The sequence below is a fragment of the Podarcis erhardii genome (assembly GCF_964252035.2).
Source record: "Podarcis erhardii genome assembly, chromosome: 2".
Lineage (NCBI taxonomy): Eukaryota > Metazoa > Chordata > Lepidosauria > Squamata > Lacertidae > Podarcis > Podarcis erhardii.
This window is the reverse complement of record NC_138498.1, coordinates 5235627-5262355: the sequence shown is the minus strand read 5'-3', so window position 1 is coordinate 5262355 and position 26729 is coordinate 5235627. Positions and strand designations below refer to the sequence as shown.

Here is a 26729-nt window from a genome sequence, read left to right as displayed (position 1 = left end):
CATCAGTATGCTGATGACACCCAACTCTATCTGTTGATGGATGGCCATCCTGACTCAGCCCCAGACACACTGGCGAGATGTCTGGAAGCTGTGGCTGGATGGTTACATGGGAGCCGGTTGAAGTTAAATCCTTCGAAGACAGAGGTCCTCTGGCTGGGGCGGGACGATATGGGATTGAGGGGGCAACTCCCATCTCTTGCGGGGGTGCAATTAGTGCCAGCACCATCCGTTAAGAGTTTGGGTGTAATCTTCGATACCTCCCTCTCTATGGAGGCGCAGATTACAGCTATAACAAAGGCGGCATTTTTTCATCTCCGCCAAGCTAAGCAGTTGGCCCCTTATCTCTCTCTCCCTGACCTAGCCACTGTGATCCATGCGACGGTCACCTCCAGACTGGATTATTGTAACTCGCTCTACGTGGGGCTGCCCTTGAGACTGACCCAGAAACTCCAGCGGGTGCAGAATGCTGCGGCGAGACTCCTTATGGGGTCTTCGCTGCGAGATCACATTCATCCGGTACTATAGCAGCTGCACTGGCTCCCGGTGGAGTACAGGATCAGGTTTAAGGTGCTGGTTTTAACCTTTAAAGCCCTATACGGCCTAGGACCCTCGTACCTACGGGACCGCCTCTCCTGGTATGCCCCACAGAGAAACCTACGGTCTGCAAATAATAACATCCTCAAGGTCCCAGGCCTCAGAGAGGTTAGGCTGGCCTCAACTAGAGCCAGGGCCTTCTCGGCTGCGGCTCCAATCTGGTGGAACGCTCTGTCACAAGAGACTAGGGCCCTGCGGGACCTGACATCCTTCCGCAGGGCCTGCAAGACAGAGTTGTTCCACCAGGCCTTTGGTCAGGGCGCAGCCTGACTCCCTCCTCTGGCAACCTGCACAGAATCTTGCTTAATCGGTTGCCATTAATTTGATTTTAATTAATTTTTATAATGAAATATTTTTAGAATGTGTGATTATTTGATTGTTTGATTATTTGATTATTGTTAGCTGCCCTGAGCCCGGCTTCGGCTGGGGAGGGCGGGATATAAATAAAATTTATTATTATTATTATTATTATTATTATTATTATTATTAGTGTCAATCTCAAGCTGCAGCCTATTAGACCATGCCTCTCAGACATTTTTAAAGCTTTCTGTGGTTTACTGAGATATAGAGTTCCAGAGACCCTGAAGTAATAATAGAAGAAAAAGTGCAAACATCTAAACTTCATTTTAAAAGTGGGCCTGAGGGAAGTTTCTGTTTAAATGGATACACCAAGATAGTGGATGAGAATTGACCCAATGAGCCCATGCACTTCAAAATTTACCACATCATTCTAGAAGATCTCAGATGTAGGAGAAAAGTAAAGTAGCTCCCACACTAAGAAAAAGAAAAAAACGCATGCAAACTTGTTTCGCTTCCGTGGCATAACCTGGTTTTGGCACTGTGTGGATTTGCCTTTTCTGCACTTCAAGTGAAACTGGGGCGCTTCCTCCTTCACCTTGCAGCTTGCTAGGCTTCTGACCTGCCCAGCCCCTGTTAGTGCAGGTGGCTCTTGCCCATAGGACTGACACTCTCACTGGCAACAGCTCTGTAATGGGTGGAGGAAAAGCTTTGAGAAAGGACACAACTCACCGGGCATCTCCAGTAAAAAAAAATAAAAAAAAATCAGGCAGCACAGACCCTGAAATATTAAAACAATAAATAAAGAAGTACAAACATCTAAACTTTATTTTGTTTTGTTTTTTAAATAATATTTATTACTTTTAAAAGGAAAGAAGACAGAAGAGAAAAAAAGAAAAGAAAAAAAGACAATACAATACAATATATAAACAATACAAAATATAAACAATACAAAACACAACCTAAACCCATTAAACTAAACTAAACAAAACCCACTCCCTAACCCTAACCCTAACTAAAACAAAACAAAAACAATTTAAAAAAATACATCCCCCCTTTTCGATACTCTTTCTTTCATTCCCTTGTTTCCTCGACCTCCTCTCACCTCCCTTTTTGTATTCCACTTCTACTAGTTATTTCAGCAAATCCTTTCTATCTTTCTCTATTCTCTATCATATTATAAATAACATTTTTTTAACCTTATTTTAACATTAAAACTAAAATACTTATATATACTTAACTCATTATAACATTTCTGCTAAATCCATAAAATATCAATTCCACCATTTTTCTATCACTCATTAATTTTGCGATATTTCTATATATAAACTTTAAATTTTTCAATCTTCTTCCATCAACTCCTCTCCCTGGTTTTGGATTCTGCCAGTCCTTTCCGTCAATTCCATATAGTGCATCAACCTGGAGATCTTATGTCCGAGGCTCTTAACTCTTTTTCAGGTCCCTTCTGCAGATCTTCTTCATATTTTTTAATGCTAAAGAGCAAATCTCGAGAAAACTCCATCCTAATAATACTTTTATTCCTTCTGGACAATTCAGCCAAATTTCCATAGTTGAAGCTAGGATCTATAAAGTGTTTCAGGACGTATTTCAAGATTCCTCCAAATCCAAAGGCCCCCAAAACTTCAATCTCCTCGAAATCCAAGTCCATGTCCCAAAAGTCAATTAATCCCTGGATAGAGGGATCTTTCCAACGTTCCTTCTTCAGTCCAAGCCGGGATCCAATCCTCAAAATCTGACTTTTTCTAGATTCAATCATAAAAGGCCTCAATTTATAGTCCTCAATTTGCTTCTGTAAAACTAAGGATCCCGCTTGTGTTATTTTAGGTTCAAAAACAACTTTCTCATTTTCCTCCACCATTTGTTCTGCCAAAGTAGGTTCCTGTGCCAGGTCCTGAATTATTTCTGTGTTGGTGCTCACTTTTTATCTCAAATTAGCCACTTTCTGTTCCAAGTTATCAATTTGAAAAGTCATGTCATCCGTCTTTTTATGAAGCTCTTCCAGCGAATGGCTTATCTTACATAATGCAGTCACAATAACTTCTCCTATCAACATTTTGAATGGTCCAAGGTCAATCTCTGGTTCTCAGAATCCTTATCTTGCAGCTGGAGATCTCCCAGTTACACTCCTATAACAGTTTCAAAAGCTCCCTCTAGACGGAAACAGCCTCCACTTGTATCAGTTCTTTCAAGCACAACTCAAGCAATAAACATAGTTTCAATTTTCAGTTACTTTTCCTCCATTTTAAATGCAGAAGAGGACAATGGAAACAGTATCTTATTTTAGCTAGCTGTCAAATCCGTTCTGTCGATGAACTTTCCCCAAACGTCATCTGGCAGCCCGTTCCCATGTTCAGAGCTGTGGTAATTTGATTTTCCCCTCACTCCTGCAGGCTTACTAAGTTCAAAATTTCCCCCCTCTTCACCTGCATCCAAGGGGGTTTCGTATTTTTAACTGATGGAGATTTAATCCTTTGTCGAAAGCTTTCAAAGACTTTAGCTTGTAACGTCTTTGCTTCAGTCTATTTACAAAAGCGGAAGGCGAACTTCCTGTTTATGACCTTCCTGCTTCGACGCCAAATTAAGGTATTTAAAGATCCAATTTTCCGTTCTACTCACGGGTAGTTGTTTAAAATCCAATTGTCCACAGGAAAAAGTCAGCGCTCTCCAGCAACAGCAATGCGGGTTCACTCCGTGAAAGAAGCAGTCGATTCAAAGCACCGCGCCACTCACCCCATGTCGCTCCGGATCCCCAAAACAGGGTTTCCCCGCGAGTAGGGGAGGCGCAAAAGGTGCCAGCTGAATCCCAGGTTCACAAGCTTCTCCCGCTTGTGATTTCAGTGAGTCTCCGCCTTCGCCGTGGCAGTCAGACCCTGTTTTTCACGGAGTAAGCTCCTCCCGATCGGAGGAGCTCCGCCATTGCCGGAGGCGCCAACCCGGAAGTCCCATTTAAACTTTATTTTGAAAAGTGGGACTCGGGGGACAGTTTCTCTCTAAATGGATACACCAAGAACCACAAAGCAAAGAGTTGACGCCTGACTTTCCTCCCCACAGGGCAGTGGGTGGCATAGAGAGTCCTCTTTGGAATGCAGGGAGGAGACAATCCTGCAGGGAGAGGCTCAGGTATCTCTTTTTGGCTGCCTGCCTGCTTTCCCACAGGGCATTTGCTGGAGGATTTCCCTTGAAGGGAAGGGATAGCTTAACTGGAACAGAAACTCCTATAGATGTTTTCTGCCATCCAACTCAGCTCACCTTAAAACCTAGGCAGTTCCTGAAGCCAATAGCCCTAGAAGAATGGTGCAGTATGTGTTATTTGCTGTTAAGTTGCTCAGTCTTCCTTTTGAAACTTTTGCGACCAAATTCCAATTCGCTAGTCTTTTGGAAAAAGCCATGGCATTCTGTGCTGCATGAGACCCTTCAAGTCTAAAATTACAGGTTTTGCCAATCTTCAGAGCTGCACTGTAGCTGCTACAAAAACTGATGGAGACAGACATCTGCAGAGATGAAACCGCCACTTCATTTGCTTGTTTCACTTCTCATAATCATTATCACAAGCACAGAATGGTGTGTGCCTTCCCCTACCCACAAATGGTTTATCTATGCAGCAACCATGTGAGCGAGGTTAGGCAAAGAGAAAAAGAGGGCATTACTCACCCAAAGTCACCAACGGGATTGGGGTTTAAGAGTAGGAATAAACAAATCTGTCCATTTTGGCTTCTCATTTTTCTGATGATCAGTTTGCCCTATCTTCACTTCAGTTTCCTTTTTTTAAAATGATACGAAAATGCACAGGCATTTCTCCTAATGTAATGCAGAAACATTTTGAACACACTTTAAAAAAAGGTAAAGGACCCCTGACAGTTAAGTCCAGTTGCGAACGACTCTGGGGTTGTGGCACTCCTCTCACTTTACTGGCCAAGGGAGCCAACGTTTGTCCACAGACAGTTTTTCTGGATCATGTGGCCAGCATGACTACACCGCTTCTGGCGAACCAGAGCAGCACACGGAAATGCTGTTTACCTTCCCGCCAGAGCGGTACCTATTTATCTACTTGCACTTTGATGTGCTTTCAAACTGCTAGGTTGGCAGGAGCTGGGACCGAGCAACGGGAGCTCACCCATTGAACTGCAGACCTTCTGATTGGCAAGCCCAAGAGGTTCAGTGGTTTAGACCACAGAGCCACCCACGTCCCTTGAACACACTTACTTTCCCATAATATTTCTGTGCCACCTTTGTTGTTGTTGTTGAACTACATTGCAAAATTAGGAATCCAAATTTCAAAGGGCAGCTCAGTTTTTGTTGCCATAATAATAATAATACCATTATTGTCAATATACAACCTGTGCACAGTGAAATCAACTGAGCCTCCCCCCCCCTCACAAACACTGAATCTCATTGCACTCTGTGTGCTTATCGCACAACACACCAACCCTGAAAGTCAGTTGCACTATATTACTGTATTTTCCGTTCAGCAGCCTAACAGCCCACAGACAGAAACTGTTTTTAAGCCTGCTGGTATGACTGATTATACTTCTGTTTCTCCTGCCCAAGGGTAGAAGATTAAAGAGGTGCTGGCCGGGGTGTGAAACATCCCTGAGAATTTTTCTCGCTCTCTAGAGGGCTCAGGGGACAGCCCATGATACCATGTACTGTGTTCACCACCCTCTGTAAATACTTTCTGTCTGTGGTTGCCAAGCCAACGTACCACACTGTGATACAATATGAGAGGACACTTTCTATTGTGGACTGGTAGAAGGAGGTCATCAGTTGTTGTTTAACATATTGGTTTGGGAAGAGTGAATTGGGTAGTTTCCCATTAAAGTGCAAATGGAACAAATTTCTTCCCACTCCCTGGCTGAGAGCTCTTTCCTTGCTCACCCAATCCAGGCTGCTGCTGCCTTTCTAAGGTTTCTTCTCTCTCCTTGCATCTTCGCTCCAGGATGCGTCCAGTCCAGAAGTCCTTGTGTGTGCTGATGGTGCTGATGGCATCCCTGGCTTTTCTCTATCTTCATGTCTGGTCACCGAAGCCCTACAGTACGGTGGACCTGCGACACCGGCCAGGCCGAACGCCAGAGCAACTGTTGAGTGACCATCTGCTGGTGCCTGAGAAGAAATATGCACACATTGCTTTCCGGATTAAGGAGGAGATCCTGGAGTAAGCGCCCATCCCTATATAACAAGGACAGTCCTGTTTTTGGGTACCAGGTCCTCATGAAGCGCTATTTCCCTTTTGTTTGGGGGTGGAAGAGGTGTTGTATATGTGCTTTTAAAAAGGTATAGTGTCCGAACATCTGCAGTAGGATTCTTAAGGTTTCCATTCAACTCCCTTCCCAGGGGCGGGGGGGGGGGGAGTGAATTGAGAAGATAAATATCTGAATATAGGAATGGATGCATTGTGACATTAATGTGCATGCATGTAAATACTCACATCCCAAAGCATAGAGCTGACCATGGCGTGGCTCCAGTGGCCAACTCCTCCTCCTCCTGCCGTGGAGGGGAAGGAGGGTCAAAGCAGTCTCCTGCCAGTAGCAATGCCAGGAGGAGGGGAAGAAGGAGCCATTGAAGCTGTGTGGCCACTGGGTTTGGCTCCACCCAAGGCTCCTCCCAACATTCTGATGTCACACGTGGGACGTTGCGCATGTGACACACACACACACACCCTCTGCCCTTGTAAGCTGGCTCCTCAGACTGGATTTAAGACTCAGGAGACCACCTGGGATGCCATGTGGGGCAAGAATGTCTTGACTGTAGATTCAGCTGTCCACTCAACAGCTGAAATGATGTTCCACATCGTAGGGAGCATCGTAGGGAGAGAAACCTCTAGCCCCAAAGGTGTTCCAGTTTCTAGTACCTTGCTTCCGTTCCTCCTGCCACTGCTTCCCCAGATACTAAATGTGTTTCACTTTTACCTCTACTATAATAGGCAACAGCCAGTGGTGCAGTAATGTAAATTTAGATTCTGGATTTATAGGTCTTATTCCGCTCCTGCTTTTGGATGTTAATGTAGCCTTGCTGCTTTGGAAGGGGGCAGGATCCTGCTCATTCCTTTGTGTGGGGTCCTGAGCTGCCTTCCCACAGTCCTATCTTGATGGTACTGAGGGCAACATCCATCTCCATGGGGGGGGGGGAGATTATTAATATTCTTCCAAGTAAGTCATGCTGTTGTTGCACATAGTGTATTCAGCATTGACAAAACGAGAATACCCCTCATCAATGTTTACTGACACGTACTTGTCCCTTCCCAGGCTCCTTCCAAAGAACTCCTGCAAGTGTGAGGTGGAGCCTAGTATGAACTTCCCACTTCAGAAACAGCTCTTTGGTCACATCTATTCTCTGGAATTCGCAAACGCCTTCAGTCCTTCCGAACTGCCAGAGATAAACAGCAGGCGAAAACAGGAATACCGCAGTTACCAGCAAAGGTGAGTTTCACCTGTCCCACGGTGGGTTCCCTGATCACGCCACACACGCTTGGGGGGGGGGGAGTTCTGTCGCAAAGGAGCAGCTGCTGAAAAGGCCCTGCTACTTGTTGCCATCCTTCTATACAGGACCACAGATGATGGTAACAGGGGAATCTCACATGGGAGCCGGAAACTATTGGGCAGTGCATGGTTTATAGAATGGCAGCAGATTCCTGTTCCATCAGCAGAGAATTAAACCATAAAAGGTACTCCTGACCAGAGATATTATCCAGACTTAGGGAAAGGCTGGGTATATTTCCTTGCTTATCCTGTTAACAAAACCCAGCTTCCATTCCAGTGGTTTTTCCTAACCCTGCACTATTGTAACCATTTAATATCACTTATACGCTTTAAACCCTTAATTTACCAACAACTCTGGTAACTCTGGGGTCAAGACATTGTACAAACCACTCAGATATATGTACTGTATTTAGCAAAGATATTACTGTTTGCTGACGTGGTTACTTTAAAATAGTACTGCCTCATTAAGTAGATAACATGTTACTGTCACTGTAAATACCAACAGCTTATTTCTAGTGACACTCACCAGTTTACACCTTTTGACATGTGCAGTTAGTCCCCTTTGTTGCTACCCATTTTGCACCGTCAGCTACGCATAAAGTGCTTGATCTGCAATTCTCTCTGAAGCTTCTACAGTGTGATTTGTTGTATTCTCCTGATGTTTCCTTACCTGTAACATGGCTTGCTTACTCCATTTCCATCACATCAAATATGGCCTTGCTTTCTTTCCACCCAGCAGTTTCTCTTCAAGACAACTTAACTAAATGATTTTAATTATTTCGGTCCCTCCACACCTCCAGGGTGTGGTTGACTTGGCATGTAGCCTCCATCGTCCTCCATGTTGCCTCACATGGGCACACAGCTCATGTTAGATAGACTCCTGCAGATTCCATAGCTGCTGCCTTGTTTGAGCAGAAATGCACTTCAGCAGACAGCTGGCCTCGTACTCTGTCACCTCCACTGGTCGGTACCACAGTGGAGTGAAGGGGCGGTTGTTTGGTGCCTCCTCCCAGCTTGAGGGGTGGTACATGATGGACGTAGCCGGGGGGGGGTCAGCTGCCTCCCTAAATCAATCAAAATCAATACAAATCCCCTTTTTTGGAGAGAAACCCACCAAATATGCTAGGCAGAGGCATGTTACTTTAGCATGCATGGCTTAGGGTTAGACTGCCACATTTATTTTTGGGGGGTGGGAATCCATAGCCTCTTTGTTCTGATCAATGGAAATGTCACAAAATGGTGAGCAAGCTTTTGAGACCACCAGAACTCTTACAAGGCTGGATGTTTAGAAAAGCAGAAGAAGGTGAGGAAAAAGCTGACTTTGCATTGATGCCATAATGTCTGCAATGCAAGCGTTTATTTTTCTAGTATAATGCTAGAAGGTATGTGGCTTTGGGGGTTGTCCCAAAGAGCACCTGCACTTCAGAATTTAACTCACCAGCCACGTAAAGTAAACCCCCTGAATTTGACAGGACAAATTTTTGAGTAAACACAGGATTGTAATCTGTGGTTGCAGTCCTAAACACATTTCCCAAGGCTCACTCTGGGCAGCTGCAATCCTAAGCAATCTCATGTGGAAGACTTGTGAACTCAGTGGGATTTACTTCTGTGGGAATTTTAGCCACCAGCTAGCTACTGAGAGTCAAAGCAGCAAATGAATGTGAAGGAACAGCTTCCTGTGTCTTCCTTTGACACAGAATGGAGATGTTTGTCAGGCACAGCTTTGAGGGAGTGTGTGTGTTTACTGGACTTCCCTTCCACATAGTTCTTAAGATTAAGTAGTCAGCTGGTGATCTGTTTTAATTTTTGTTTGATTTCTACTGCATTAAAATCACTGTAATCCACTTTGATTTTTAAAATGAAATTGCGGGCTACAAATATTTAGATCAATGGATAAAGATGTAGGAGCACCTTGTCAAAGCCAGAGGCTGGCATCCCTAAACCTTCTTCCTTTCCATTCTCCAAGGTCCCATTCTCCATCTGACCAGCTCCTCATTGTCCGAGCCAACTCACCTCTAGAGTATCCGGCCCAAGGGGTGGAAGTTCGGCCCCTCCGGACCATCCTCATCCCAGGCAAGTCTCTTCCCCTCCACTTGCGTCTCGAAGGAAACAACTATGGGGGTGGCAGGTGTGGGGGACAGGGGACCGTGCTGTTGCGGAAGGTGGTGGGCTTGGCACAGAGACTTCTTATTGTGGAACAGGGAAAGGTGAAAATTCAGTAACCTCCTTGTGCATTTTTAATTCCTCAGGTCTGAGTCTACAAGCAGCTGAAAGAGCTCTGTACCAGGTAAGGTATTTGGGACACAGAGATCTGATTGCAGGGATTAGGCGACGGTTTCTCAGCCTGATTGGTTTCTAACATCCCTGTATCCTTGCAAAAAGGAAGGCTGGTTGTACCACTTAAGTTGCACATGGAGTTGCATGTTTGAATTTTCCGCTGAGGCAGCAGGTGAAGTTGCATGTTTGAATGCATTCAAGCACAGATTTTCCTACCTATAGCCTGAAATGGTGCAGGCCGGAAAAATGGTTACTGCTTGATTCTGCTAAATGTATAAACTGGTCCTGTTGCTTTGACAAATGGCTAGTGTGTGTTATCTCTTTGGGTGTTCTTAGATAATCTGAGGCCATGAAGCCACTGGGGGATCTTGTGTCTCTCTGTGTGTGATGATTGCTTGTCTTACATATTACGGTGGTACATTGGTTTGCAACCGCTTTGGATTACAACCACGTCAAACCTGGAAGTGTGTGCCCCTTTTTTGGATTACAAACAATTGGGGTGGGCCATTGGTGAAAGTGCACCTTGGGTTACAACCTCTTTTGGTTTACAAACCAGTTCTCCGGGATGCATTATGGTACCACGGTATGCAGTTGCAGTTATGAGCTGGTTGTTTGGAGCGTGTGACTCCTCTCTTCAACCAGTTTGGGGGGCTTCCGGTGGGTTTCTGGGATTCAGTTCTAAGTGTTGATTATCACTTTAATACTGGTGGGGAACCTTTTTCAGCCCAGGGGGCACACTCCCTTCTGCACAAACGTCTGGAGGCCCCGTGCCAATGGTGGGCAGGGCCAGAGTGGCTGGGGCAACCCAGTCAGATGGGCAAGGCACAAATATTATTATTATTTTATTATTTATTAAAAGTGGGTGGAGCATTGCATGTGAATTTTATCTTTATACAATAGGCTAGTTTATACACAAACCCTTTTACTCTTCACCCAAGAAAGCAATAAACATTATCAGAGAACGAGGACTCATTCCAGCCAGGCAAAAAGATTTGCGGAGGGTGCAGAGGGGGGCTGGTCAAGGGGGTGTCACTTGGGAGGGTGTGAGCAGCACTGCACTAGATGTGGCAGCTTCTTTCCAGGCACAGGTCCATGCTTTAAAGCTTCATGTCTGAGCACGCCCCCCCCCCCGAGCATTCCCTGTGGAAAAATCTCCAACATCCCGCTAGTCAAAATCGGGACACTCATTTTTGGGTCCACTCTCACGGGAGCCAGTTGGTTCGTGCCAAAGCACCAGACCAAAAAACAGGACATTCTGGGATCCAATCAGAAGGCTTCTGTAATTTTGGGAGTTCCTGCTTTAAATCAGCATGGTTGAGCAGTATGCATTTTCAATCTGCGGGAAACCTGGACTGACGTTTGCTCCAAATGTGTGCTAAAGAGTAGGTTTTGTGGGGAAAGTTCTGGGGTAAACAACTACAAAGGAATTAAAAAAATGCTCAGACGCTGAGCTTTTAAGCACGGCCTGGGCCTGGAAAGAGCAGGGCAAAGGCCAAGTATGGTTGAGCTCTTCCTGTGTTTCCCAGCCCTCTTGTCTTCCTGTTGTCCCTCCCTTTTCCAGCTGTATCCTCCTGGCGGCATTTCTTGTTGCACAATCTCAAGTTCTGAAGAAATGCAAACACTCATTTCTTTGTTCAAAGATTTATGCCCTACCCTTCTTTTGCAATCACATTACTGAGAGAGTCAGGCATCAGCCCAAGTACTGCAAGCCATGATATTTCCAGTCCTCTGGAATTCTCTTCCTGTAGCAGCAAAGAAAGTCCCAGCACCGTTATGTTTTTTACATTTGCTGAAAACTTTAATTCCTCTCCCCAAGGCTTTCCAAATGAGTATTTTTTCCTGCAGTTGGTTTTTATGTTTTAAGACTGTTTTATGATCTGTATTTTTAATACATTATATATGTTACTTTGGCACACTGCTTGGGCATTCTCTGAATGTAGAGTGGTTCATAAATCCTGAAATAAATAATGAATATAATAAAATAAAAACAATAACTTAAAGCAATCAAACATTTACAAATTATATATATATATTGTCAGGGAACTGCCATCGGAGAAAGAGGTGGTGGATAAGTTCCATGAGAATAGGAGAGAATCTGCGGCAGAAGGAACCAGCAGGGGGAGTGCAGGAGTCACAGCGGAGGGGAGGCTCTGGGATACTTCCAGTGACGACAGCGAAGAGGTAACAAGACCCCCGTTAGGAACTCCCACCCTGCGCCGGAAACTGTCACGCAGAGAGTCACGAAAGCGCATGTCTGTCAAACAGCTTTTATGTTGGCGTAGGTTCCGTAGACGCCCACTGTCAGATACTACCAGCGACTAACGGAGTCATGCTTTGGGGAGCTCCGTTAGTGCCTAGGTTGGGATGACCAGCCAAACCCCAGAGGGATCAAGCTTTACGCACAAGCAGCTCATTATCCCATCACAGCAATCTGACAGTCTCTGAAAGCAGCTTGTGCAAGCAGAGGGCATCATGAGCGAACCAGCTGGAACCGGAGGTGCAGGAGCTGGGGCTGGAGGAGGTCCAAGCCTGGAAGACAGGTACAGGGCGTTGGAGGTCCAGCTCGCGCTGCAAACGGCGAGGCTCGAGGAGAGGAGGGCTCAAGATGCGGATAAAGGGAAACCCACCCCACTTGCCAGAAAGGTGCCTGGATTGGTGCAGAAATTTGGGGGGGATCCCAGGAACTATCAAGCCTTTAGGACAGAGATGCAATATGCTCTTAACCTACTGTTTGATGACTTCCCTGATGAGAACTCTAGAGTGGCGTACGTGATCGGCCATCTAGAGGGAGGGGCGAGGGACTGGGTGCGGCCCCTGATGGCAGCCAATAATGAAATCTTAAAGGACACTATGAAGTTTTTTCGCGCCATGGACTTGATGTTTTCCAGTGAGATTGAGCAAGGGGTGGTGCGGAGGCAGTTAATGGCGTGTAAACAGGGGAGCCGATCTGTACGTGAGTACTGGACTGAGTTCAGCATGCTGATTCATAGACTGGGGTGGGACCTTGCGAGTGAACCTATTCAAATGCTGTTTGAAGAAGGGCTCTCTCCGGCAGTGAAAGATGAACTTTCCCGGGCGCCCAGGGCGGAGTCTATGGATCATCTGACTAAATCAGCGCTGTCCATAGGAGCGCGCCAGGAGGCAAGGGCTTTGGAAAAGCGGGAAGGAAAAGGGGAACGTTGGAAGGATTTCCGCATTCCAGAGATTCCGGAGCAGCCTTTCCCGCCAGCAGAGCCGATGGAAATTGGAACAGCGCGCGCGCGCGCAGTTTCAAACACCAGTGAAGGGCGGAAGAAGGAGGGGAAGGGCGCCAAGAGATGTTATCTCTGCCAACAGCCAGGTCACTTTGCCAGAGTCTGTCCGCAAAGGAAGGAATGGCAAGGAATGGCGGGAACTGTTGGGGGGAAGGAGGAAGGAGAAACAAGCAGCGAGCAAGTAAAAGCCAACGCCTGGCTGCCAGCATCAGGGCACCGCAGTCAGGCAGAGGAGAAGTGAATGTGCCCACGCCGGAACCTCCAAGACCAGCGCTTGTGATAGAGGTGTTGCTGGAACTGTCCAATGGACACCCACTAAAGATAAAAGCGCTATTGGATTCAGGCAGCTCCTGTAATTTCATGAGTAAGGAGTTTGCAGCTGAACACCAGATACAGACTATCCCATTAAGTAAGCCTTTGCAGGTTACCACGATTGATGGGAGGGAACTGTTGGGAGGAGAAGTGAGCCAGCAGACTGTTCCAATGGTAATGAGGGTGGCAAGACACACAGAACTGATAGCGTTTAACGTAGCCACTTTGGGAGGAGCTCCCATTATTTTGGGAATGAGCTGGCTAGCACTACACGATCCTCTAGTAGGCTGGCATCAGAGAGTGGTTTCCTTTGGATCAGCACATTGCCTAGAACACTGCAAAGAGGGAGAGGTTCAGGCAGGGGCCAGGGCCACTCTAGCAGGGGTGGAAGTGATGGGCAAGGGCAAGGTGCCACCACAATATGCTGACTTGATTGACGTCTTTAGCGAAAAGGAAGCAGATAGACTGCCCCCGCACAGACCCTTTGACTGTCAAATTAACTTACTCCCAGGAGCACAATTGCCAGTGGGCAAGCTGTATGCAATGTCAGACAGTGAAATGCAGGAGTTAAGGGAGTTCATTGACAAGAATCTCAAGCGAGGTTTCATCAGAGAGTCACGAGCGGTGGGGGGCAGCCCAGTGTTCTTTGTGGACAAAAAAAACACGGGCAAACCGAGGCTTGTATGTGACTTCAGAAGCCTAAATGCAGTGTCAGAACCAGTGACTTTCCCTATGCCTAGAATTGATGACATTCTGACACAGGTGAGAAAAGGGAAAATTTTTACCAAGCTGGACCTTAGGGGGGCATATAACTTGATACGTGTGAGAAAGGGGGATGAGTGGAAGACCACTATGTTCACCCCCTTGGGGGCTTTTGAGTATTTAGTTATGCCTTTCGGATTACAAGCGGGCTCCGCCTGCTTTCAATCATTCATGAATCACGTCCTGGGGCCACTGCTCTACAAGAACTGCGTAGCGTTCTTAGATGACGTCCTGGTGTACTCAGCGAATGAGGAGCAGCATGTGCGAGATGTAAGAGAGGTACTGAGCAAGTTGCGAGAAAATCGGCTGTGGGTGAAACTGGAGAAGTGTCAGTTTCATACCAGGGAGGTGGAATTCCTGGGGTACCGGTTGTCTGACAAGGGGTTGGCCATGGATCCCAGCAAGGTTCAAGCGGTACTGGAATGGAAAACACCAAAGACCAAGAAGGACGTGCAAAGGTTCCTGGGCTTCGGAAACTTCTATAGGAAGTTCATCAAGAACTTTGCTCATTTGACAGCGCCTATCACGGATTGTCTTAGTAGCAAAAAGAAATTTGTTTGGACGGAAGAAGCGCAGCGGGCGTTCGAACGCTTAAAGCAGGCGTTTGCGTCGGAAGAGCAACTGTTGCATGTGGATCTACAACAACCAATGAGAGTGGAGACTGACGCGTCAGACCGAGCGGTGGGGGCCGTTCTTCTCCAGCCGGGAAAAGATACGTCTGAATGGAGACCGTGTGCATTCTTCTCGCGGAAGTTGAACAAATCCGAGAGGAACTACACAGTATACGACCGAGAACTGCTCGCCATTCATGAAGCCTTCCGGAAATGGCGGCACTTGCTGATTGGGGCGCAGCACAAGGTTCAAGTCCGAACTGACCACAAAAATCTGGAATATTGGAGAACAGCCCGAGTGCTGAACCAGAGACAAGTACGATGGGCCCAGGAGTTCTCCAAATTCCACTTTGAGATTCGTTACGTGCCCGGATCCGAGAACGTGAGGGCGGACGCTCTTTCCAGGAAACCTGAGTACTTAGAGGGGGAGGGAGCGCCCGAGGCAAGGCATGTAATCCCTGAAGACCGCTGGGTGTGTGGGGCGGCATTGGTGGGGCAGAGGGAACTGATGGAGGGTACTGAGAACGATGAATACGCCCAAGGGAAACTCAGAGAGCTCCGGAGGGCAGAGGAGAACACAGGGGGGTTTGAAGAAAAGAACGGGGCGTTGTATTACAAAGGGGCACTGTACATACCCGACGGGGAACTGAGGGGCAGAGTACTCAAGCAGTTGCATGACAGCCCCACCGCGGGACATTTTGGACAGCACAAAACCATGTGGTTGGTTACCAGGGAGTTTTGGTGGCCCAAGGTGAGGGAGGACGTACGGGAATATGTCAGGGGTTGCGTCAGGTGCCAGCGAGCAAAAGGAGAGAGGGTGGCGCCAGCGGGGCTATTACAACCCTTACCCACGCCCGAAAGGCCATGGGAGGCAGTATCCATAGATTTTATGACGGACCTGCCAAAATCCAAAGGCAAAACAGCTGTCATGGTGGTGGTAGATCTATTAACCAAGATGTGTCATTTTATAGCTTGTTCACATGCAGTCACAGCGGAGGAAACCGCCAAGTTGTTTGTAGAACATATTTTTAGGTTGCATGGCGCCCCCTTGAGGGTTTTGAGCGACAGAGGGAAACAATTTACTTCCAGGTTCTGGAGGAAACTGATGAGCTTATTACACGTAGAACTCAATTTCTCAACTGCTCGGCACCCAGAAACCAATGGGCAAGCGGAAAGGGCAAATGGGATTTTACAACAATACCTGAGGTGTTATGTAAAAGACAGAGAAAATGATTGGGTGGATAAGTTACCTCTAGCAGAATTTGCCTACAACAACGCGGAGAACGTGTCCACAGGGATGAGTCCCTTTCTGGCAAATTATGGGTGTCACCCCCGGGCATTCCCAGGAGAGGGAGGGGAGAGGTGGAGCGTGCCGGCGGCGGAATATTTTTTTGAAGAGATGGAAGCGATCCACCGTCAGCTTCAACTTAACTTAGAGAAAGCCAAGGAAGAATATAAGAAGCAAGCAGACAAAAATAGGAGGGAAGGTGAAACCATAAGGGTGGGGGACCGGGTGTGGTTATCCACCCAAGGACTACCGTTCAAAGGAGGGTGTAAGAAATTGAGACCCAAAAGATTGGGACCCTTTGAGGTCATACAGCAGGTCAACCCAGTAGCATTCAAACTCAGGCTGCCCAGTCACATGAAGTTACACCCAGTATTTCACAGGTCATTACTGTCGCCGTACCGAGAGGGACGTGAGTGGGGGGAGCATGAGAGAGAGGCCACCCAAACGCCCGTGATAGAAGAGAGAGAGCGCGACATGAACGTGGCAGGAATCATTGATTCCAGGTGGAAGGGGAATCAGGTGGAATATCTGGTAGAATGGGAGGGGGAAGTAGAGTCGGAAAACACTTGGGTACCAGCAGAGGTAGTCAATGACGAGGTTTTAATAGAAACATTTCATCAGCGTTTCCCAAGAAAACCGCAACCCGTGGCACGATTTAGAAGGGAACACTTTGGTACCACCGATGAGGAAGGAGAGTTTGAAGGGTTCCCTGAGTCAGGGGTGGGTGAGGAAGCCGACTCAGACGAAGAAGAGGAAGACGGGGAGAGAGACGGTACGCCGTGGCTAGAAGTGTTTGAATCCTCGGACGACGAGGAGAGTTCCTTCAGGGGCTTTCCGTCCTCACCGCCAGTGGGAGAGGAGGCGGGAGGGGGTGAAGGGGGCCCTGGGGGGGAGGTGGATGTCAGGGAACTGCCATCGGAGAAAGAGGTGGTGGATAAGTTCCATGAGAATAGGAGAGAATCTGCGGCAGAAGGAACCAGCAGGGGGAGTGCAGGAGTCACAGCGGAGGGGAGGCTCTGGGATACTTCCAGTGACGACAGCGAAGAGGTAACAAGACCCCCGTTAGGAACTCCCACCCTGCGCCGGAAACTGTCACGCAGAGAGTCACGAAAGCGCATGTCTGTCAAACAGCTTTTATGTTGGCGTAGGTTCCGTAGACGCCCACTGTCAGATACTACCAGCGACTAACGGAGTCATGCTTTGGGGAGCTCCGTTAGTGCCTAGGTTGGGATGACCAGCCAAACCCCAGAGGGATCAAGCTTTACGCACAAGCAGCTCATTATCCCATCACATATATATATATATATATATATATATATATATATATATATATATGTGTGTGTGTGTGTGTGTGTGTGTATATATATGTGTGTGCGCACACGCGCGTATATGTGTGTGTGTGTGTATATATATATATTATATATATATACATATAAAAATTGATTTATAACTAAAAATCAATAAAACACAAATTTTAAAATAAAGGGACTAATCAGGATTCACCACATTAAATTCCATCTGCCCAGCTTGAAATAAGCTTGCCAGAACAGAAACGTTTTCACAATCAATGGAAAGTAGCAAAGGATGTGGGATTAAGCAAATTTCATGTGTCACAGCAACTACTGGGTGTGACTACCAAGAGAACCGTGCTTATCTTGATTGAAAAAAACCAAACCCTGCGGCAGGTTCATGCAAATTATCTAGGATTGCTCTGTGTACCTATAATTTATTTGCATGTAACCAAATTTGTACTCTGCAGAAAATATGCTGTATAAACTGGTCTCGTTAGATTTTGATTCATGGAACATCCTATAAAGTTTTCCATTCTGTTCCCAGCACACCATTTTACCAGAGAGATCCTAAAGCTGAGGTGGGGAACCTGTGACCCTCTACATGTCTGGGGACTCCATTAGGGTAGCCATATTCCAGGGATCAAAAACCCAGACACCCCACCACCATCGGGGCACCCCTCACCATTCTGCATCTCCCTTGCTCGCCCCTCCCTGCCGCTAACCCCTTCCTCTCCTGCCTGCTCCCCCCTTCTTCCCTCCCCTCTCTTTGCTGTCTTTGGCCTCCTGCTCACGATGGGAGGCTGAGCGGCCCAGGGAAGGTCACACAAGGCCAGGCAACGGCCGGGACAAGCGCAGGGCCTAGTGCGGCCAGGAACAACACCAGGCCTAGCACAACCCCCAGCAGGCTGCTCCAGGCCACCCGATGCCTGCCTTCTGTTCCTGGGCACAGTGCCTTCTGAGCATGGGTGTGCTCCACAAAAAATAATAATAAAATAAAACGTAAAAATAAAAAATAACACCCCCCCAACCCAGACATTTAATCCAAAATGCAAAAATCCACCCAAATGGGGTTGCTGGCCCCCCAAAACCGGATGTGTCCAGGAAATCCCAGATATATGGCAACCCTAGACTGCATCAGCCCCAGCCAGCTTGGCCGATGGCCAGGAGTAATGGGAATTGTAGTCTAAGCAAGATAGAGGGCCATAGGTTTCCCATTCCTGTTGGAAAGTCACAAGCTGGCTTCCTTCATTCTTGACCCTGCTTTTTTTTCCTTTGACAGGTCAACTTGACCGCTACTATGGGCACTTTCGATGTGGCTGCTGAAGTGGAAGGGGTCAAAGTGGAAGGGGAGGGGGGCATGCAACTCATCATGTCAGGATCCCAACTGGACAACCTCAATCGGCAAATGCAGTTTGTCACCTACACCAACACACTCTTCCATCCCAACACAGCAGATACAGGTGGGTACAGAAGGGGCATTCATTTCATTTCAAAGCACTGGGGTGTCACTGCAGAGAACAGGGGGAAAGGCACAGGATGGCACAGCACAGAACCAAGGAAATCTTGTCACAAGGCAGCACAAATAAGAAAAAAATGAACAAAATGGAAACCATTGTGGGGATATGAACAAAGGTTTGGTGGTAGGCCTATTTTTTGACAGGGTGTATCAGATACATCCTTTGAGCTACTGTCTTCTTTGGAGGTCTTTAAGCAGAGGCTTGACAACCATATGTCAGGAGTGCTCTGATGGTGTTTCCTGCTTGGCAGGGGGTTGGACTCGATGGCCCTTGGGGTCTCTTCCAACTCTATGATTCTATTCTATGATTCTATGATTCTATGTGTAAAATAGGCACTAAGAATATGAGCTAAGAGCTAACTAGTCTCCAGTTCAAGTTGTGCCTCAGCTATTGGGTGACTCCCTCAGACCCAGTCCTTCTGTCTGCTATATAGGAGAAATAATTGGGATGCTGTGAGAAGCAGACTCCTTGCAGATACCTGGGAGTTGAGCCTGGCTACACTCGTAACCTCAGAGTTACACTCGTAATTCAGACACTGAGTACTCATCACCCCCACTATCTTCCCAAGGATCCAACAACATACCTGTGGTTGCAGGGACAAGTAGGGTGGGTGAAGGAGCTCTCAAACTGAATGTTCATTTTCACCAAGGGGAGAACTTGGGATTGCAAAAAAGATGGCACTATAATGCCAGTTCCCACTGCTCCTGCTGCTAGTGCTCCCACTTCCCCCCCAAGTAAGGATTGTGGGCCCTTGAGGGGTCAAGGACAGACAAAGGTGAAGGTCGACATGTCAGGTGCAAGCAGGTGTTCTCACAATTGCTTGCAAATGTGGATAATGTGCAAAAGGTTAAGTTGCTTGTGAGGCATTATCCTATTGGACCGGAAGACCCTGGGGGTCTCTTCCAGCTCTGTTCCTATTGTGGCAGTTCTCTGGTGAAGTGCTCTGAATACATGGAGGGGAGTGTAGAGACTGTTGTTGCTGTGATTGGAATCCTGCTTTTCCCACTCTCAAAAATTGACTAGTGTATGCATTCATTGATTTGATTAGATTTCTTACCTGTTCTTTGCCATATGTTCCCAGGGCGGGTTACAACAGTAAAATATACAATTTTAGGCAATGCAATGCCTTTCAGTTTGACCAGGCATTTGGGGGCTGTAGTTACGTAAGTAGTGTATGTTGGGGGGGGGGCGGTAATTGAAATTCATTTTATTTTTTGTTTTTGTTCTGTTTAATAGTATGATACTCTGTGGCCCCAGGGATAGGGCAGGATAGTAGCTCAAGGAAGGACGCTATTAAAAAAATGAAGAAATGCTATGTTTCTGAAAGTTATTGCCCGATTTCTACAGGGGATGTGTGATTTTGCTAGGCTGACAACTGTGGAAATTAATAAACTCTGTAAGCTGGAATCTGCATAAGCGTCTTCTCATGGATGGCTGATATTTTGCACCTGGCTCTGCCTGGTAGACCTCAAAGTTCCAGTCAAAAGGCGAAGTAGATTTTGCAAGCCTGAGGTTTGCCAGCCCCTGGCTTAAAACACACTCCTGGGCATTATGTATGTCTATTTAGATGTCTGGTTAAATTCAATGGGACTCACTCCCAGGTCAGTATCTATAGCAGGGATCCGGGAGCCTTTGGTTCTCCAGATGTTGCTGGACTACAGCTCTCATGACTGTTGGCCTTTCTGGCTGAGGCTGCTGGGAGATGGTGTCCAAGAACCACCCCATTCCCCATTGCAGCCTTGATTGTAATACTACTTAGCATTCATATAGCACATTTCAAGCACTCTATATACATTATCTCTGGAATAATTGCAGCAGCACTGCAAGGTAAATTATTATTATTATTATTATTATTATTATTATTATTATTATTATTATTAATTTATACCCCGCCCATCTGGCTGAGCCTCCCCAGCCACTCTGGGCAGCTCCCAATCAAATATTACATATTAAAAACTTCCTTTAAGATGTCTTCTGAATGTCAGGTAGTTGTTTATCTCTTTGACATCTGATGGGAGGGCGTTCCACAGGGTGGGCACCACTACCAAGAAGGCCCTCTGTCTGGTTCCCAGACTAGGTAGGCTAGTTGTAATGTCCTTTATCCTTACTAGCCCTCATGGAAGAAATGGAAATCCAGTAGAATGTTTGAGGGGAGGGGAGTACAGAAGAGGGGCGGCATTTTTCAACACTCTTCCTTGTCCCTTCACCATCTCTTATGCTGCTCTAGAAGATTGCCCAAACTTCCAGAGCAGATTTTCAGTATGTAGAAGGCCTTCAGATGAAAGGGGAGATCAGCAAAACACACCTTTCCCCCTTTCTGCTGATGGGAGCATAATGTAAACAGAACTCCACTCACAGGCTGCTCCTGTCAACAGAAACTTCAGACCTAAACTGTTACCCCCTATTTTAGTTGAAGGGTGAGTCCTGAGGAGAGACAGTGGTTTGGATAAAGGTCATTGCTGAGGTGAGATTTTTAAAATCTGGGTCTGGCCAGCTCAAACTCTTGGTCCTTAGAATGTACCAGTTTGTACTATGTGTGTGTGAATGGTAGAGAAATATCAGCCCACAGCCAGTGATTCACACAGAAAATGCCTTTGTAGCAGAGAGTCTTTGAAGTCTAGAGTACCACTCAGAAGGGCCCCTCAAGTGCAGCAGGGCTAGCTTGCCACATTTTGGAGTAATGCACATTATCGTCTAAAGAACATTAAGCTCAGTCTAAAATTAGCTTACTGCACCAGAGCTCCCAGGCCAGAAACACGTCCAGTGGTGATAGCTTCGTTTTCAAGTGCTTACAGCTCTAGACTGGTGTTCTGCTCCTTCCTCTGTTTTCCAGTGCAGTTTTCTACCGATGAGCACCATGCATCTTTCATCATCCGCATCCGCCATGCGCCTACGCCCAAGCTCTACAATCCAGGACCCTCCAGTAGAGGAGCAAGTGGCGGTGAGTACTACACATGAGGTGTCTAGCGCACAAATGTTACAAGGGAAGGCCTGGCCTTCGAACCCATCTGCTGTGTCCAACTTCTGACTTGGATGACCAGAAGTAAGAGTCTTTCCTTTCCCCAACACTCTACCCCACCCCAGTCTTTGTTCTCATCACATCCTTAGAGATTCTCTCGTCTTTTTTGGTCTCAAATTGTTCCAGGATTCAGTTCTGATTTTCACTACAGGCCTTGAGGGGAGAGCTCAGATGAAGCCCTGCACAGGGCTGCATGCCACCACTGCCACCTGCATGCCACCCCCATTTGTGTGCTATATGATAAGGGCAACGGCTTAGAGCAGCGGTAACCATGCTCAGGAGTCATGTAAATAGTTTATAGTAATCTTGGTTCATAGTAAGCATTGTGTTTAGGAGCATGTCTTTTCTGTGGGATGTGAAACACAAGAGCAGTCAAGTACAACATTCCTAGAGTGAACATGTTTACAAATGGGAGGGATGTTTGTCCAGCCAGCAGGTAAACTTCCTGTTTCCTTCCTGTTTGTCCAGCCAGCAGGTAAACTTCCTGTTTTAATCTCAACATTGGAAACCGGGAAGGATATCCATTTCTGCCCAAGGCTTCTCAAGCCACTCCCTCTGAGCCATCCCTCAGCAGAACCTTTCCAACCTCTCCTGTGTTGTGTTTCCTCTGCAGAATACGACATCAGTGCCCTGGTCACCATAGCAACGAAGACCTTTTTGCGCTATGACAAGCTGCGAACACTGATCAGCAGCATCCGCAAGTTTTATCCCACCGTGACCATCATCATTGCTGATGACAGCGAGACCCCTGAACATGTGCAGGGACCCCACATTGAACAGTACTTTATGCCCTTTGGCAAGGTGTGGAGACTAGCTGTGGGGAAGCCTCAGGCACATTTCTGAATCTCTGTTGGGTTCCATTGGGATGTGCTATCTAAGGGCAACCAGCTCTGGGGTCAGGCTCCTGAAGTAGAGATGGGGGTGGAATGGGGCTAATTGACACCTACTAAGAAGGAAAAACTCCACTGTCACTTTCCTCATTGCACATTAACTGTATCTACACTAACAATCAGGATGAGTAAAGAGTTTAAATGTATTCTTGTACGTAAGCCTAGTCCACATTAATGATTACAACATTGGGGTAGCAATGTGAATTACTAGAATATGGAATACAAGGATGCAGTATTGTATTTGTGGCACATGGTGACTGGAGTGGAGTAGTGGCTGAATAAGGCCACAATGCTGAGGTAACCCCAGGCTGGAGAAAGTGCTATAGTTGGTAGAGAACAGTATGCGGATCAGCCACTGGAGACCTACAAGTCTCATCTGGGACTCTATAGGGAACCACCTGACCCCCTAGTTGCCAATGTAGAATGAAAAACTATTTGCTGGCCAGGGGTCTAGGGAGGGAGAAGCAACACTTGGGTTCCTGGAGCCCAAGGAGAAGCGTGGTGCTCAGTGATTGAGCTCATGATATTAAATGATAAGATGCTTCATGGCAAAGCAAGATGGCTATGTTTCACTTTTGGGCAAGGGGAATGACATTAGCAGTGTTGTGAACAGTACTTGTAGAACTTTCCCTCCTTTTCTAGGGCTGGTTTGCCGGCAGAAACCTTGCCATTTCCCAAGTGACCACAAAATATGTTCTGTGGGTGGATGATGATTTCATCTTCACACATCGCACCAAAGTGGAGAAGCTGGTAGATGTCCTTGAGAAAACTACCCTGGATCTGGTGAGTGCCTTTCCTGTGCTTGCTTTTCCTGTTCCCCATTTCTTTCATCTGAAGCGTGGGTGACAAACATGTGGCCCTCCAAATGTTCCTATCAGCTGTGCCAGCAGGATAATGAGGGTGTGTCCAGGAACATCTGAAAGGCCAGTTTCTCCATCCTTGGTCTGAAGAGACGGACTGACATCTCTCCAGCCAAGCCTTCTAATACCTATTATACAATATGGCAGCAAAATGCAGCTTCTAGAATTAGAGAAAGATGCTCGCAATGGGGCCCCTTGACAGCCATGACAGTTGAAGGGATCTGTGGGGACAGCAGCAGGGCTGGGGACATGTCACATTCTGAAGTCCAAATCAGGCTTGTAGGGAGAGCCAGTAAGGAAGGAACCTAGTCTAAATTAGGCTGAAGTTGGCTCCTATTTCCAACAAGCTTTTTAAGTATAGATCTTTCCCAGTCGGCATCTGTATAAGAATTGTTTTTAGATATTTTCAAGTGTTTTAAATCATTTGTGTGCTTACTGATCCTCCTGCATTAGAGGCAGTATGCCTCTGAATACTGGTTTCTGGAGAAGCCTAGTGGGGAGAGTGCTGCTGTGCTCCTGTCTTGCTTGTGGGCTTTCCACAGCATCTGGTTGAGAAGAGGATGATGGACTGCATGGGCATTTGGTCTGATCCAGCATAATTGTTTCTATGGTCTTGAGGGGGACCATGGGGGAACTGCTCTACTCCTTGATCATTTTGGTTGCCATTTTTGCACCTCTGGGAAGCAGGCTGGCTGGCTGCTATTGGAGACAGCATTTGGTCTGAGACCCTCAAGGCCAATTCTTGCGTAAATCCACACATCTCTGCCAATAGAGACTGTCCCTTGTATGTCTGGCCCAAACTCTGTTCCATCTCTGCATCCATCCCAAATGTCCTCTCTTGTGCCTGGCAGGTGGGTGGAGCAGTGCGAGAGATCACCAGCTACACCACCACATACCGCCAGCAGATCAGCGTGCAAGCTGGCGGTGAAGATGGAGATTGTCTGCACATCCGCCAGGGTTACCATCACGTCATTGAAGGCTTTCCTGATTGCGTGGTTACTGATGGTGTGATCAACTTCTTCCTGGCACGCACTGAGAAGGTTCTGCAGGTTGGCTTTGACCCTCGCCTCAGTCGTGTTGCCCACCTCGGTGAGTCATGCGGCCACAGTCCAAGTGGTGCTTAGCATGTGTAGGCAAGGAGCATTGGCTTAACTCTAGGGGTGGCACTTTTGTACAAGGCAGCGGGGGGAAACTGTATGCAGTGTACAAGTCATGTGATGTGCTCGGGACCCCTTGTGAGTGCGGTGGGTGCTTGGAGCATAATTTAGGACCAGTGACCATATCTGGACCAAGCTGGTTTTTTGGCCGCATGAGGGCTTCCTGGCTAAAATCCAGAAGACCATGCTAATCCTCCTCCTCCTCTCTCTCTCTGCAGAATTCTTCATTGATGGCCTGGGTATTCTGCATGTCGGTTCCTGTTCCGATGTGGTGGTGGACCACGCCTCAAAGATTAAGCTGCCATGGCTAAAGACAGACAGTGAGAAGCAGTATGCCAAATTCCGCTATCCCAACTCAAGTGACAACAGCCTGACCACCAAACAGAGCTTCTTTTACTTCAAGAACCGTTTCAAATGCATGACCGGCAACTAGTCTCTGGTGCTAATGAGTTTAGCTTCACCCCTGACAACTGGCTTTGTCCTCAGGCAATTGGGTTTACCAATCTCAGGCAGCCTGCTCTGGCAATTGGCCAAAGCCCCAGGCAAATGGCCTTGTCTGTCAGCTAGCCAAACCCCCAGAACTCAGGGTGGCCTCAGCAGCCTCAGGCTTAAAGAGCAGTTTGGGAAATGGGCAGCCATGACCACTTTTTTAAAAAAGGAAAAAATGTCTTTTCTAGCAGGATGGAGAGACTGTGCTATTGCTTGATTCTGCGCCTTGGTGGCCAGGAGGATGTGACCTGTTCCTGTGTTTGTTTTGCCCTGTTACGTCTCTGAACTGGAGAATCTTGGATGGAGTGTGATACTTGAGAGCGCTGGAAGTTAACTTACTTTCTTTCCTAGCTGGAAGCAACCACAATTTTTTCTGGGCTTCCCCCTGCATCTCGCCACACACAGACACAATACTTTATCCAGTGCCACAACTTTTTGTGCCAAGTCTTTACATCTGTGCTCCCTTCTTCCCAATTCCTTTCCCTCACGCACCCTCAAGCTGGTGCCATCCTGGGACATTTTGAAGTGCCAAAGACTACAGTGATGGAAAGCAGCCACCAGGGGGAAGCTTTGAGGTATAAATTGCTGCAAAGCAACAGAAAAGGAGGACAGCAGGGGCCATAAAACAGCACACTCAAAACTCCAGACAAGTTCAGGTTTGTTCACTCCTGCAGAAGAAGTGGCCTGTGTTCATAGACAGTGGGGTGGGAGCTGGGAGCTGATTTTCTAATGTTGCAGGATTTTTATATGCTGAAGAAGGCAGACTTGTGTACAACAGACTGCAATGTTTTTATTTCAAACAAAATCCATTTGACAAGTCTTTCCCCCCATATTCCTGAACCCTGCTTCCTTTTGCCTTCTTGGTCCCAACTGCATAATCGGTATTACTGTTCTTCCTATAGCTGCTGCTTGTTTTTGGGGGTGTGAAATGCTTATGAAGCAGGGCTGGGTTTAGTTTCTCCTGCATATTTAGTTCCAATGCATGGGATTGGTACTACAGCAAGTAAACAGCAGCCATTAAGACCACTCTGTTATATGGCACGCTTTCCCCACCCCTTCCCCCATATGATGTGCACTCCTTCCTGGTAGCCTGGCTACGAAGTGCTTACCTGCAACTGACTGCAGAGGTATTGAGACAGAGAGGCAATCATAGCACTAGCCAATCAGCTCTAGGCACTGAAGCATTTCTGCAGCAGGGAGAGTGATGCTGAGGGGACAGATACGGACATTGCAAGAGTAAATGTGGTTGGAGTAGGACTGATGATCACTGCCCTTTAGCTGTGAAGTTCAAATATATTTGTTGTACTACCATAGCGCCCCCTTCCTCCAAACTCTCTCTCCCTCTTTCTCTCCCTCTTTCTCTCTCTCTCTCCATGACCTAAAGGTTCCCTCTGGTCATGTCAATAGACCCAGAGCAAATGGCTCTTCTTCAGAAGGGGGAACATGTTGCTTTCCTGAGAGTGTTCTTGTGCTTTTCTGCCACAACCGTCAGATAAGCAATGGCCTCAGTAGGTAAAGAATTGATGCTTAGTTTTTTCCTTCAACCTACCTCCCCCCTCCAGCCTAACTCTCTTCCTTTTTATAGGGTTGCTTCTTGTTCAGGGTGATGCATT

At 47.0% G+C, this 26729-nt stretch overlaps 1 protein-coding gene across 5 annotated transcripts in view; it reads left to right on the top strand.

Moving 5' to 3' along the window:
• Positions 1–26687, top strand: part of B4GALNT1 (beta-1,4-N-acetyl-galactosaminyltransferase 1) — a 50040-nt gene extending 23353 nt beyond the window's left edge. For all 5 annotated transcript variants that reach the window (XM_081851755.1, XM_081851754.1, XM_081851753.1 and 2 more), the window contains 10 exons: positions 5849–6064; positions 7155–7328; positions 9355–9461; positions 9638–9675; positions 18464–18644; positions 21535–21642; positions 22334–22521; positions 23253–23393; positions 24322–24559; positions 24846–26687. In XM_081851755.1, coding sequence (XP_081707881.1) covers positions 5850–6064; positions 7155–7328; positions 9355–9461; positions 9638–9675; positions 18464–18644; positions 21535–21642; positions 22334–22521; positions 23253–23393; positions 24322–24559; positions 24846–25060 — 1605 coding nt within the window. In that variant the 5' untranslated portion in view covers position 5849 and the 3' untranslated portion in view covers positions 25061–26687. The remainder of the gene's footprint in view (positions 1–5848; positions 6065–7154; positions 7329–9354; positions 9462–9637; positions 9676–18463; positions 18645–21534; positions 21643–22333; positions 22522–23252; positions 23394–24321; positions 24560–24845) is intronic.
• The last annotated feature ends 42 nt before the right edge of the window (positions 26688–26729 follow it).